Below are 14,534 nucleotides of genomic sequence, written 5' to 3'. Positions count from 1 at the left end.
CACACCATTCTCCTGCCTCAGCCTTCCGAGTAGCTGGGACTACAGGCGCCCACCACCACGCCCAGCTAATTTTTTTTTTTATTTTTAGTAGAGACAGGGTTTCACCATGTTAGCCAGGATGGTCTCGAACTCCTGACCTCGTGATCCTCCCACCTCAGCCTCCCAAAGTGCTGGGATTACAGGCGTGAGCCACCACGCCCGGCCGAAAGTTAGTGCTTTTAAAAGGGGACTTTGCATGAATGGCATACAAGAGAGGAAGTGAGCAGCTAGGGGTCCACATAACTTGTTTCGGGGCTTTATCTAGTGGGTAGCTGACCTGGTGACTACTGGTGCCTTTGTGGGCAGAACTATATTGTAAAGGTGGCCGAAACGCTCCAGGTGGGACAGAGTTTTGTAGTGGGCATACTTTGAGATGTAAATTAACTGTTTTCTCTTAAGACAACCTCCTGGTTGGAGAGAGCTTCCCAGCAGAGCTTCTTAGGACAAAGTTAGATGCGCTTGCCCTGTAGGGAGTGTCTGGTGAAGGGGAGGTAAAAGGTTATAATTGCATTTCCAAAGAGCTAAGTAGGAAGCGGGGAAAAGGGGGAAAGAGAAAATTTTTTTTTAATTATTCATTTTATCTCTTAGAAAAATGGATGTACTCTGTTACAATTCCTCACTGCCAAGTTCCATTCCATTTCTATGGGATTTGGGCACTGTATTCATTCTAGCTAAGTACTTACTGCTAATGGAGACATAGTCACTGAGCATCAGAAGGGAACTAATCTACTTGGGGCTGGAAATATTCATGAGTACCTGGACTTACAGATAATATTTGTTGGAGCATTATGATGCAAGGTCTAGAAAGTTTCTGGGAAAGCCTGCCTTGCATTCCCTTTCAGAGGGTGCAACAACAGTAAAATCCACAACGTGGAAGTCTGCTTATTCTTGCACAAGGACCAAAGTCATAAGTAGCTTCTGCCACCAAAATAGTCCTGACCTGAATCAGGATGATCTAGCAACAATGTTGGATCAGACATAACTTTGATTTGTTGGTTCATGTCTTGGAGGGTGATATGGTTTGGCTCTGTGTCCCAACCCAAATCTCACGTTGAATTGTAATCCTCAATGTTGGAGGAGGGGCCTGGTGGGAGGTGACTGGATCATGAAGGTGGACTTCCCCCCTTGCTGTTCTCATGACAGTGTGTTTTCATGAGATCTGATTCTTTGAAAGTGTGTAGAACTTCTCCCTTCTCTCTGTCTGTCTCTTTCTCCTGCTGCCCATGTGAAGATGTGCCTACTTTGCCCTCGCCTTCTACTATGACTGTTAAGTTTCCTGAGGCTTCCCCAAAAGCAGAAGCCTGTACAGCCCACAGAACCATGAGATGATTAAACCCCTTTTCTTTATAAATTACCCAGTCTCAGGTATGTCTTTATAGCAGTGTGAGAACTAATATACAGGGTTATCAAGACATCTCCTGAATTATCTGGGATATATATGCAGCATTTAGTCCTAATAATTAAGCCAATTGTAATGGATATGATGACAGGTTGGTTAAATATATATTTAACAAGTTACAGGAAGAGCTATGAATATTCATGATAGTGGTCATAAGCCCTGTCTAGTTCTTGAGAATAGGTCAGTTTAATTAGCTGTGTCCCATCCAGGAGGTAGCATTGCAGATGGGCTAGACCTCTGTATGTGATGAAGGCAGATTTTCAATAAGAGCCATTTCTACGAAAACAGAAGAAAAACAAAGGTTAACGTTGGGCACACTTTATCCAGATGTTGGACTCAAAGCACCTTTAGTTACAGAGGAGGAAGGTGATAGCAGTCTGACATGTTTTTCTTGCCTATATTACAAGGAATAATATAGTAGTAATTTCACTGAGCCCAGATTTTAAGAATGGAAGAAAAATTTGAAAGCATTAGCTTTGGGATCTGTAGCCTGGAAAGAATTCATGATCTAGTCCAAATTGCAGAAAGAAAAAAGATTTTCCAGATTCTGAAAGACAAATGAACTAGCAATGTTTTAAACAAGTCTTAAAAAGACTATTTCAGTCTTCCATCAGTTCAGTCTATGTAATTAACTTATGTTCTGCTCAATATTCATGAACACATTAGCTCTCTATGGGAATCTTGAAAGTTTTCCCCTCTATTATAATGTCACAATCTCCAAAGTTATCAGAAACCTGCATTCAAGATCATCTGTCAGAGTGCTAGAGCTGATTATAACACTGCCTTTGAAAAACATTAAAGTAAAATAACAGTTATGGAAGACAAGTCTCAAAACAGTCACAGTTAAAGTCTGGTCATCTCTGTGGGACACAATAATTTAACAGAATAGCTCTCTCTTGCTTGCTCCTGCTTTTGCCATGTGAAGTGCCTTCTTCCACTTCACCTTCTGCCATGATTGTAAGCTTCCTCCTCAGAAGCTGATGCTGGAGCTATACTTCCTGTAAAGCCTACAGAATTATAAGCCAATTAAAACTTTTTTCTTTATAAATTACCCAGCTTCAGGTATCTCTTTACAGCAGTGTAAGGGTGGCCTAATACAGAAAATTGGTACTGAGGAGTGGGGCATTGTTATAAAGATACCAAAAATGGGGAAGCAGCTTTGGAACTGGGTAATGGGCAGAGGCTGGAAGAGTTTGGAGTGCTCAGAAGACAGAAAGATGAGGGAAAGTTTGGAACTTCTTAGAGAATGGTTAAAGGGCCGTGACCAAAATGCTGATAGTGATATGGACAGTGAAATCCAGGCTGCTGAGGTCTCAGCTGAAAATGAGGAACTTATTGGGAACTGGAGCAAAGGTCATACATGTTGTAGCCTTAGCAAAGAGATTGGCTGCATTCTGTTCATGGCCTAGGGATCTGTGGAAGTTTAAACTAAAGAGTGAAGACCTAGGGTATCTGGCAGAAGAAATTTCTAAGCAGCAAAGCTTTTAAGATAGGGCCTGGCTGCTTCTAACAGCCTATGTTCAGATACAGGAGCAAAGGTATGATTTAAAGTTGGAATTTATATTTAAAAGGAAAGCAGAGTGTGAAAGTTTGGAAAATTTGTATCCTGGCCATGTGGCAGAGAAAGAAAAAGGTTTTTGGGGGAGAATAATTCAAGCAGGCCATGAAGCAACCACTTGCTAGAGAAATTTGCATAACTAAAAGGGAGCCAAGTGCTGCTAGCCAAGCAAAGGGTAAAAGGCCTTGAAGGCATGTCAGACACCTTTTTGGCAGCCCCTCCCATCACACGCCTGGAAGCCTAGGAGGGAAGAATGGCTTCTTGTGGGTCAGGCCCAGAGCCCCATTACCCTGTGCAGCATTGGGACACTACTCCTTGCATCCTGGAAGCTCCAGCTCCAGCCTTGGCTTAAAGGGCTTCAGATACTGTTCATGCCACTGCTTCAGAGAGCACAAGCCACTGTAAGCCTTGGTGGCTTCCATGTGTATTAAGCCTGCAGGTGCACAGTGCAAGAGGGAATGAGGCTTGGCACCCTCCACCTAGATTTCAGAGAATCCAAGAGAAAGCTTGGGTGCCCAGGCAGAAGCCTGCTGCAGGGGGCCCCCACAGAGAACCTCTACTAGGATGGTGCAGAGGGCAAATGTGGGGTTGGAGACCCCATACAGAGTCCTCATTGGGGCACTGCCTAGTGGATCTGTGGGAAAGGGGGCCGCCATCCTCCAGGTCCCAAAATAGTAGATCCATTGGTAGCTTGCACTCTGCATTTGGAAAAGCTGCAAGCACTCAACAACTTGTGAGAGAAGCAACAGGGCTGAACCCCGCAAAGCCACAAGGGTGGAGTTGCCCAAGGCCTTGGGTGCCCACCCCTTGCACCAGTGTGCCCTGGATATAGGACATGGAGTCAAAGGAGATTATTTTGGCACCTTAAGACTCAATGACTTCCCTGCTGGGTTTTTAACCTGCATGGGGCCTGGAGCCCCTTTCTATTGGCTGATTTCTGCCTTTAGGAATGGGAATGTTTATCCAATGCCTCTACCCCACCTTGTATCTTGGAACTAAATAACTTGTTTTGATTTTACAGGCCCATAGTGGGAAGGAGATGAGTCTCAGATGAGACTCTCGATTGGACTTGGGACTTCTGAGTTACTGCTAGAATGAATTAAGACTTTGAGGGGACTATTGAGAAGGAACAATTTTATTTTGAAATGTGAAAAGGACATGAGATTCGGGAGGGACCAGGGGTGGAATGATACAGTTTGGATATTTGTCCCCATCCAAATCCCATGTTGAATTGTAATCTCTAGTGTTGGAGGTGGGACATGGTGGGAGGTGACTGGGTCAAGGGGGCAGATTTCTCATGAATGGTTTAACACCATCCCCTTGGTGCTGTTGTCATGATAGTGAGATCTGGTCGATTAAAAGTGTCTGACACCTCCCCCTCCACTCTCTGTCACTTCCTTTTGTTTTTGCCATATGAAGTGCCTGCTCCCACTTCACTTTCTGCCATGATTGTAAGCTTCTTGAGGCCTCTCCAGAAGCTCATGCCAGAGCTATGCTTCCTGTACAGCCTGCAGAACCATCAGCCAATTAAACCTCTTTTCTTTGTGTATTAAAAAGTAAATAATTTAACATAATCATATTACTGAAAACATATACTGAGACATACCAGAATTATAGGAATCTTATACAATTTTGGAACACATGTTAATAACATATTTACATGAATATAACACAAAGAAAGTCAAACACCATTTATATTTGACAACTTTTCCTGTATGGTTTTAATACACCAAATAAGACAAATATGCCTCTTTTGGACTATAGGGTACCTAATATCTAAAAGAGTTAACCAGATTTTTTAAAAGGTTTAATTTAGAATTTGACTTTAAGATGCTTGTCAAATATCAGAGTTTTAAACATTTAATATTTTAAAATAGAATCCCAGGTCCACTGTAAGTCATTTATTTAGCCAAAATGATAATTTGAAAAATTTTTAAAGGCAAAAATCTTTACTTGTTGATAAAAGAGAGATTCAGCCTTCTAAACAAGACCCAATAAAGACAGCATGAGACCAATTGAATCTCTTTTATTTCCCCTGTCACTTATCTAAAAAGCAAAGAAAAATCTTTCATTATCTTTCAATATTACACAGAAGTCTTGTTGAAAAAAGGAAGCAAAATTTCACCTTTGCATTAGTGTCCTACTAATGTTAAACCCAATTCTTGATAAAACCTCATTAATAAATCTATCCAATCTTACTTAATTTGACCATAAGGTAAAATTTCCATAAATGTTTTATAACCCTTTTGCAATTTTCTTTTAAAGAACAGATCAATACTCTAAGAAAATCTGTTATCCAGATAGATGGGCCAAGATTCTGGCACTGCATCATTGTGCTTTTAATGTTTAATTTACAGAAAAACTAAATAATCCCCTTCAAATTTTAGCCAACTGGCTCATACTCACAGAACTTCTTTTACAAGATCAATCTTTCACAAATATTTTTAAACTTGTTTAAACCTTCAGTTTTGTCCTATTACTCTTCTAGGTTAAGACAATCCTTAAAAACTTCTGAACTAAACAAAATTACATTCCCTTTAATGAAAACCATACTTCCATGCCTTCTTATAACATTTTATCAAAAACACATTCGACTTTCCTTATACACCTTGCATGTAAAACTGTCTCACCAGTAGCCTCAGTTACATGTTACAATGTCAACTCTCAGCAACTTTTATTTTTGGTGAAAAACCTGGTAAGTAAGCAAATTTAACCATGCACCAGATTGTAAAGACAAGGACAGAGCTGCAGGCAGTGTGTGACTCTTCCCAGACTAGGCTGAGGGGCTAACTCTGTATGTCCCTAGGCTTTATTTAGAATCTCTTGGCCATAAAAGAGACAAGTCAAATAATTAAGTCATGTAAGCAATTTATGACCCTAAAGCATCTAGCAAACAGTATCTGACCTGCCTAATTTAGACCAAATGTCTAAATTTTGAAGACTTTTTTACTTTATTGATAATCTTTAAACTGTATTTACCAAAGATTAAAGTCACATGAGCATTAAATTTGCTATTTTTCTGACAACATATTTGAATTAAGCACTTATTATTTTTAAGACCATTAATTAAAACAGAATGGGAGAAAATTTTTGCAATCTACTCATCTGACAAACGGCTAATATCCAGAATCTACAATGAACTCAAACAAATTTACAAGAAAAAAACAATCCCATCAAAAAGTGGGCAAAGGATATAAACAGACACTTCTCAAAAGAAGGCATTTATGCAGCCAACAGACACATGAAAAAATGCTCATCATCACTGGCCATCACAGAAATGCAAATCAAAACCACAATGAGATACCATCTCATACCAGTTAGAATGGCGAGCATTAAAAAGTCAGGAAACAACAGGTGCTGGAGAAGATGTGGAGAAATAGGAACACTTTTACACTGTTGGTGGGACTGTAAACTAGTTCAACCATTGTGGAAGACAGTGTGGTGATTCCTCAAGGATCTAGAACTAGAAATACCATTTGACCCAGCCATCCCATTACTGGTTATATACCTAAAGGATTATAAATCATGCTGCTATAAAGACACATGCACACGTATGTTCACTGCGGCACTATTCACAATAGCAAAGACTTGGAACCAACACAAATGTCCATCAATGATAGACTGGATTAAGAAAATGTGGCATATATACACCATGGAATACTATGCAGCCATAAAAAAGGATGAGTTCATGTCGTTTGTAGGGACATGGATGAAGCTGGAAACCATCATTCTCAGCAAACTATCACAAGGACAAAAAACCAAACACCGCATGTTCTTACTCATAGGTGGGAACTGAATAATGAGAACATTTGGTCACAGGAAGGGGAACATCACACACCGGGGCCAGTTATTGGGGAGGGACAGCATCAGGAGATATACCTAATGTAAATGACAAGTTAATGGGTGCAGCACACCAACATGGCACATGTATATGTATGTAACAAACCTGCACATTATGCACATATACCCTAGAAGTATAAAAAAAAAAACCCTCTCATAGGTTTTGGTAGTGAAACATTGCACATGACACATAATGAATAGACACACATAGACATACAGAAGCAGATCTGGTAGGGTGATAAAAGGTTAGATACAAGAGGAAGGAGGACCAGACAAGAGTAAATAAAGAATCAAACAGAATTCTGTTGACTAAGAAGTTTTTAGAGGGAAAGCAGGGGCCTTAAGACATTATCCGTACACATAAAATGCAAACACCAGTCTAAATTAAGTTGATTTCTAACTACGGAACTCTCAAAAGAAAAATATTTTAAAAACCTCGGCAGGGCGTGTTGGCTCACGCCTGTAATCCCAACACTTTGAGAGGCTGAGGTGGGCGGATCACTTGAGGTCAGGAGTTTGAGACCAGCCTGGCCAACATGGCAAATCTCCGTCTCTACAAAAAATACAAAAATTAGCCAGGCATGGTGGTGGACATCTGTAGTCCCAGTCACTCAGGAGGCTGAGGTGGGAGGATCATGTGAGCCCAGGAGGTTGAGGCTGTGGTATGCCATGATTATGCCACTGCACTCCAACCTGGGTGACAGAGTGAGACCCTGTCTCAAAAAAAAAAAAAAAAAAAAGAAAAAGAAAAAAAAAAAGAAAAAAATCTATTACCACCAGATTTTAGCCAGGACAAACAGCTGATATTTCTGGCTTTTGAAAATATATGTACTTGCCTTTTTTTTTTTTTTAACTTAACTAAAGGTAACCTCCTATGTGAAATCAATAAGCCTTTAGGGTATGACAACCACAGATGCACAAGGTATTTTCAAAGGGATGGCAAATGGTTTTTACCTGGAACTGCCCCCAAAATATAGCTCAAAGAAAGGTAAATTTTAAGGCAGGAAATCAGAAGCTGTCCATGGAGAGAAAAAGTATTAATAAATGGCAAACGGTCACAGAAATAACAAAGCAGAAAGGACTCATTCCCTAAGCCAGAAGTTGAACCCAAGCCTCCACTGTAAAAAAGCAAAGCCTTGGCTGGGCGCAGTGGCTCACGCCTGTAATCCCAGCACTTTGGGAGGCCAAGGCAGGTGGATCACAAGGTCAGGAGATCGAGACCATCCTGGCTAACAGGGTGAAACCCTGTCTCTACTAAAAATACAAAAATTAGCCGGGTGTGGCGGCAGGCGCCTGTAGTCCCAGCTACTTGAGAGGCTGAGGCACGAGAATGGCGTGAACCCGGAAGGCTGAGCTTGCAATGAGCTGAGATCGCGCCACTGCACTCCAGCCTGGGTGACAGAGTGAGACTGTCTCGAAAAAAAAAAAAAAAGCAAAGCCTCAGCTACTGAGCTACAGCATGGGACAGGTGCCACTGCTCTTCCCATAAGGTCCTAGAGCAGTCATTGTTGAACTTACAAAGAATTTTAACTGCTCACAAGAATTAAGGCTAGACACAGCATTATCATGTGATCTTTTTAGACCCAAGAGTCAAAGCTGTGTAATTTTTTTTTTTTTTTTTTTTTTTTTTTTTTTGAGATGGAGTCTCACTCTGTCGCCTAGGCTGGAGTGCAAAGGCACCATCTCGGCTCACTGTAACCTCCGCCTCCCAAGTTCATGCAATCCTCTTGCCTCAGCCTCCCAAGTTGCTGGGATTACAAGAGTGTGTCACCAAGCCCGGCTAATTTTTGTATTTTCAGTAGAGACAGGGTTTCACCAGGCTGGTCTTGAACTCCTAACATCAGGTGATCTGCCCACCTTGGCCTTCCAAAGTGCTGAGATTACAGGTGTGAGCCACCTCACCCAGCCCAAAGCCGTGTAACTTAGCAGCACAAGGACTTTAAAAGCAATATAGAAAGTTATGCGGATGCAATAGCCTTTTCAAGTCCATAATTTGAATTAACTTCTAGATAACTTTAGAATTAGACAAAACTATTCTTTTTCTTAATAAGAACACATCTTCTTTGGCACATTTTATATAAACCTAGGAAGCAAGAAATTCTGAACTGCCTATCAGATATTAGCATTTTATGTATGAGAACCATTCTACAATTTCTGGAACATGTTTCCCATATAATAACCCCTACTCTTCATGAAAATGACCCACACATCAAACAAGAACCAAAATGATTTTAAGATTTTAAATTATACAAAGTTTACTTACATGCATTTATCCCATTTATATGTACCCAATTTTCCCATTTTTGGCAGTTTAGATTACTTCTGAAAATGGAGATATTACAGATATTACAGAACTTTATTTCCCTACTAACCATTATTAAAGCCTGTGCTTATTAAGTGTTTAAGAACATACGCGCATTTTGTTGATAGCTCAGAAGATTTAGCTGTTTTCATTGAACTAATAAGTCTCATTCATATATATATATATATATATATATACTCACCACTTTATGAAAGATGGCTGGATCCACACTATTCTTTGGTGAAACTGGAACCTGTTTACATGGCTAAACTTTCTTAGCTCCAATATATAATCCAACAAAAGCTATGAATTAAAATTTGGGTAAAGCAGTCTCTATGGTGGTATGGTTTTTGTTTTTTAAATCACAGAATGGGTTAAAAAAAAACCCAACAACTCTTCTACTCTTTTCTTCTTCAGTTTCAAATGAGTTTCCAACGTCTACATTCTAGTTAGACCACAAATAAGGAATCCTATCTTAGCACCAGCAACTTAGTAACAGCAGATGTAAAGCAGGCAGAAAAGAAGAGAAAGGAAGACGTAGCCTGGTAGGCCTCTGCCTAGGAGCCAGGTTTTACAAGTAGGGTGTGAGAAAGAAAGAAAGGAGAACAAAAAAAAGGTAAAGCGGGAGCCTTCCAGCCACTACACATGGCACAGTCGCCACCTCCACCATTCTAGTTTATCTTCCCTCAGGCAGAGCCTCAGTAGCCCGGGTGGGCAGCCCACATGGGCCACCAAAATTGGAACCGAAATACAGGTTCAGTCGCTTGCTGTTAAGAAAGTGACTTTTTATTCCAAAGTTAGCTTAGGGAAAAAAATATAGGCTTCCTCCCTTAAGGGTACCACTTGACTTTTGAAGCAGAAAGCAGGCACTTTTGAAAGGGAGCTTGGCATGAATGGCACGCAGGGAAGTGGGCAGCTCGGGGGTCACATAACTTGCTTTGGTATCTTATCTACTGGGTGGTCAAGCTGGCGACCGCTGGTGACTTCATGGGAAGAACTAGGATGTAAAAGTGACCGCAACTCTCCATATGGGACAGAGTTTCATAGAAATTTAGTCTAAAATTAGCCTAAATTTCTTTCAGAATCAGAAAAAAAAAAAAAAAAGGCAGTAAATCTTCCCTGTTTGCTTTTTCAGACATAAGGAAAAGATTCAGTCTGGGCACAGTATTTTAGCCTATACCTTTGTGGCTCTAGTTTACTGCAGAGGATAAGGAAGCTCCAACTGAGCCATGTCCATTTTCTGGGCATGCAGCAGGTAAAATGCATGAGCACCCTAATAGCCTATGTGTGTTACCTACTCTACAGACATGAGTTTTTATAGCCAATGGATTTTTGAAAGAAAAAAAGTCAACACTTATATGTCGGAAAATCAGAAATAATGTTCCACTCCTTTAATTCAGGAACACCTAATTCAACAATTTTCAATGACAGTCAACACTAAGGTCGTTCTACTAAGGTAGTTCTACGACTAAGGTCGTACATGCACCTGACCTGAACAAAGTGGCTATGAATTCTAGCAACTTCAAGTGAATTTTCTGCCAAAAATTCTTGCTAACGTAATATCTGAACACCTTTCAAAGTGAAATGCTTGTTTTTTGGCAATATATTTACAGCATCAATCTTTTTGTGTGCTGCAGTCATGAGGTCTTGGAGACAGCCTTAGTTTCTGAACCTCAGTGTCTGGATTTATGTGCTCACTGGAACAAGTAACATTGAAAGAATGTCACCATTATTCTTAATCAAGGTGAAGTGAGTTTACTGCACCCCTTTCTGAAACAAGGGCTGCATAGCTGTACTAAAGAAAAATGAGCAACTCCTATATATTAAATGATAGCCACCGCTGCCCCCTAAATAAATATTTAAAATCCAGCTTGTTTGCTTTCTAAGGGGTTGGCAAACTACAGCCTGCAAGCCAAATCCAGCCTGAGACTTGCTTTTATAAAGTTTTGTTGGAACAAAGCTATGCTTTCATGCATTATCTATGGCTGCTTTTGCACTATGAGAGCTGAGAGTTGAAAGGTTGCAACAGAAACTATATAGCCTATAATATGTACTTTCTGGCCTTTATAGAAAAAGTTTGCTGCTCTGTTTGATCCTTCCTCTTTTAGACATGTGTGTCTCTATAAAAGGGTTAAAGAGAGAAAGTTGCATATGCATTTCACTGAGAGTCCACCATTTCTACCCTAGAAAAAGATAAGGGTAAGAAGTCATATCTGTTGTCAGAAACCCTTCGGTGGGACAAAATTTTGCCAATTTAAGTAAACCATGATTTTAAAAACGAGGCTGGGGGAGTGGGGTGGGTGTGTGCTAAGAAGACCCTCTTCTCTTACTGGAATAGTAAATGAGTCAGCTGTGGGTTATGGGCAAACCCCTTGTTTATCTATCCCCCAGAACTCCCCACTCTATCACAACGTAAGATACATCAGGAGCTAAGGTCCAGACTGGCTGGAAAACTGAGATTCTACCTTGAGGCAGAGATTAGATAATACCTAGATATTGAGTATTGTATTTCCTAGAATATGAAGGGTGTGTGAAGCCCTCTGAACAGTACCCATCTCTCAGTGTGCAGAAATTTCTCTTTCACCAAGTTAAAAAATAATTCAAGTATGGTCTATTCCAGAGAGAGGAGGCATTCCCAAGTTGTCAGAATCCTAAAGCAGACATCATGGGGTATTTATTTCCATGCTCCTTCTAACTTGGTCATACCAAATTTGAAAGTGAAAATCCTTTTCAAATGCTCAGCATTTAGTTATATTGACAAATAATTCCTCACTAAATTCATCCAAATAGAATATGCATTCTTAACCATTTTAAAATAGATTTCAACTGAGGAAGAAGTACAATAAACAAATGTTATATAGTAAATAAACTTTATTTATCTGTTTCTCAGAGACGACACTGCCAACAATCACAGATTTGCATACAATACAGTTATGTATTGGCTATTCACAATTTACAGTAGTGTTTTTTCCTCTGAAAAATATAAGTACAAAAGCTAAGTAAACAATGAGGTACTGCCATTTGGGATTTATTACATGTCTTAGCTTAAAGAACTGGTCTTTAGCAAATATTCAACAGATCAACCTGAATAAAATAGTCAATTAAATGCTCTAATTTATCAGAAAAAATCCATTAAGTTTCACCTCAAAATGTATTGCACAAGTGTTTTTAAAAAATCACCCTAAAAATAAATAGGAAAGGTAAGCCGTTCTTTAAAAAGAATGGATGAAAGGAATATTATGTAAGCCCATAAAGCTGGTTAAGTTATCAAAATATCTTTTAAACAACATAAAACTCTTCCCAAGAGAAAATTGAAGAAAAAACTATCACCATTTCTCCACTGATAAAATCTATTTTAAAGGCAGTCTGCAACTTATCTGTGGGCCAGATTTTTCTTGGTCTTTTGGCTACATGAGGGGCCCTGAATGACAACTTCATTCTCAAAGAGTAGCAAGTGTGGACAGTTTTCCAAGCAGCAGTCGCCCAATGTCACTCTTCTTCAAGATGAAGATCGGAGCCATGACTGGAAAAGAAAAAGGAAAAGAGAATAAAGAAAGGGGGCAAAAAACCCCAAAACATTTAGGTTGACTTTTTGGGATATTTGCTTTTTCAAGTTTGAAATAAAATTCTATTCCATGGTCTAGAGACTGCAGTAAAGAGGCAGAAATAAGGCTGGGTGTGGTAGCTCATGACTGTAATCCCAGCACTTTGAGAGGCCGAGATGGGAGAATCACTTGAGGCCAGGAGTTCGAGACCAGCCTGGTCAACACAACAAGACCCCATTCTGAAAAAAAAAAAAAAGTAGAAATTGTCTAAACACTAAATCTGAAAGGTATCTTCTAAAAATTAACATTCTTGCAATGATGCAAACCAACCTATAGTCAGCAATCCTGGAAAATGGCATTTCTAAGTGAAATTTGGAACTGCAACCGTTTACCATATATTGAATGCTACCACTTTATACAGTAACCCAGGAGTAAACACGCTGACTTGGCTGAATCTCACAAATATTGAACTGGAATTAAAGATGACAGGCTGGACCCAGTGGCTCATGCCTATAATCCTAGCACTTTGGAAGGCCAAGGTGGAAAGATCACTAGAGGCCAGGAGTTTGAGACCAGCCTGGCCAACATGGCAAAACCCTGTCTCTACTAAAAATACAAAAAAATTAGCCGGCCATGGTGGTGCTTGTAACCCCAGCTACTCGGGAGGCTGAGGCAGGAGAAATCACTTGAACTCAGGAGGCGGAGGTCGCAGTAAGCCGAGATCATGCCATCGCTCTCCAGCCTGGGCAACAGAGTGAGAGACTGCCTCAAAAAAAACAATAAAAAATAAAGATGAGAAAGAGCTCTTTCCTGTTACCCAGTGTGCTGATTATTCTACAAATTGCAATTCTCCCAGCATGACGTAATAGCAAAAGACAAACAGCATTTTGGTGTGAAAATTTATGTCTCATCTGGAATTAAGAAATTTAATTTAAAAATTAAAAATAGCCTGGGCAACATAGTGAGATCCCATTGCTACAAAAAATAGAAAAAATTAGACAGGCATGATGGTGTGTGCCTGTAGTCCCAGCTACTCAGGAGGCTGAGGCAGGAGGATCGCTTGAGCCTGGGAAGTCAAGGCTGCAGTGAGCTGACTGTACCACTGCACTCCAGGCTTGGCGACAGTGACACCTTGTCTCAAAAAATAAATTAATTAGAAATGCTGGCTGGGCACGGTGGCTTATGCCTATAATCCCAGCACTTTTGGGAGACCAAGGTCAGAGGACTGCTTGAGCCCAGGAGTTCAAGACCAGCCTGGGCAACATGGCAAGACCCTGTATCTACAAACTTTTTTTTAAAAAAAATAGCTAGGTGTGGTGGCATGTGTCTGTGGTCCCAGCTACTCAGAAGGCTGAGGCGGGAGGATTCCTTGAGCCCAGGAGGTCAAGGCTGCAGTGAACTGTGTTCACGCCACTGCACTCTAGGCTGGTGTGACCATGCTGGGGGGCAAAAAAAAAAAAGCTATGACAAAGCCAAAGTCTTCCTCATAATGTTTCTCAAATGAAAACGCTGGCCAGGAGCAGTGGCTCACGCCTGTAATCCCAGCACTACGGGAGGCCGAGGCAGGTGGATCACCTGAGGTCAGGAGTTCGAGACCAGCCTGGCCAACATGGTGAAACCCGGTCTCTACTAAAAATACAAAAAATAAACTGGGTGTGGTGGCGGGCACCTGTAACCCCAGCTACTCAGGAGGCTGAGGCAGGAGAATCACTTGAACCTGGGAGGTGGAGGTTGCAGTGAGCCGAGATTGCGCCACTGCACTCTAGCCTGGGCAACAAGAGTGAAACTCCATCTCAAATATAAAACAAAGAAAAGGAAAAGAAAATGCTAAAACCAGTAGTCACATCAAGA

The 14,534-nt window shown here is 40.6% G+C and overlaps 1 protein-coding gene across 15 annotated transcripts in view; it reads right to left on the bottom strand.

Moving 5' to 3' along the window:
* Positions 1-11,991: 11,991 nt before the first annotated feature.
* Positions 11,992-14,534, bottom strand: part of GOLGA4 (golgin A4) — a 123,836-nt gene continuing 121,293 nt past the window's right edge. For all 15 annotated transcript variants that reach the window (XM_019024161.4, XM_055381270.2, XM_055381275.2 and 12 more), the window contains one exon: positions 11,992-12,661. Coding sequence is in view for 4 of the 15 variants with exons in the window: in XM_055381270.2 (XP_055237245.2) it covers positions 12,638-12,661 (24 nt within the window). In the remaining 11 variants the exon portion in view is untranslated. The remainder of the gene's footprint in view (positions 12,662-14,534) is intronic.

Source organism: Gorilla gorilla, chromosome 2 (genome assembly GCF_029281585.2).
Source record: "Gorilla gorilla gorilla isolate KB3781 chromosome 2, NHGRI_mGorGor1-v2.1_pri, whole genome shotgun sequence".
In the NCBI taxonomy this organism is placed as follows: Eukaryota; Metazoa; Chordata; class Mammalia; order Primates; family Hominidae; genus Gorilla; species Gorilla gorilla.
This window is presented reverse-complemented; position numbering and strand designations above follow the sequence as displayed.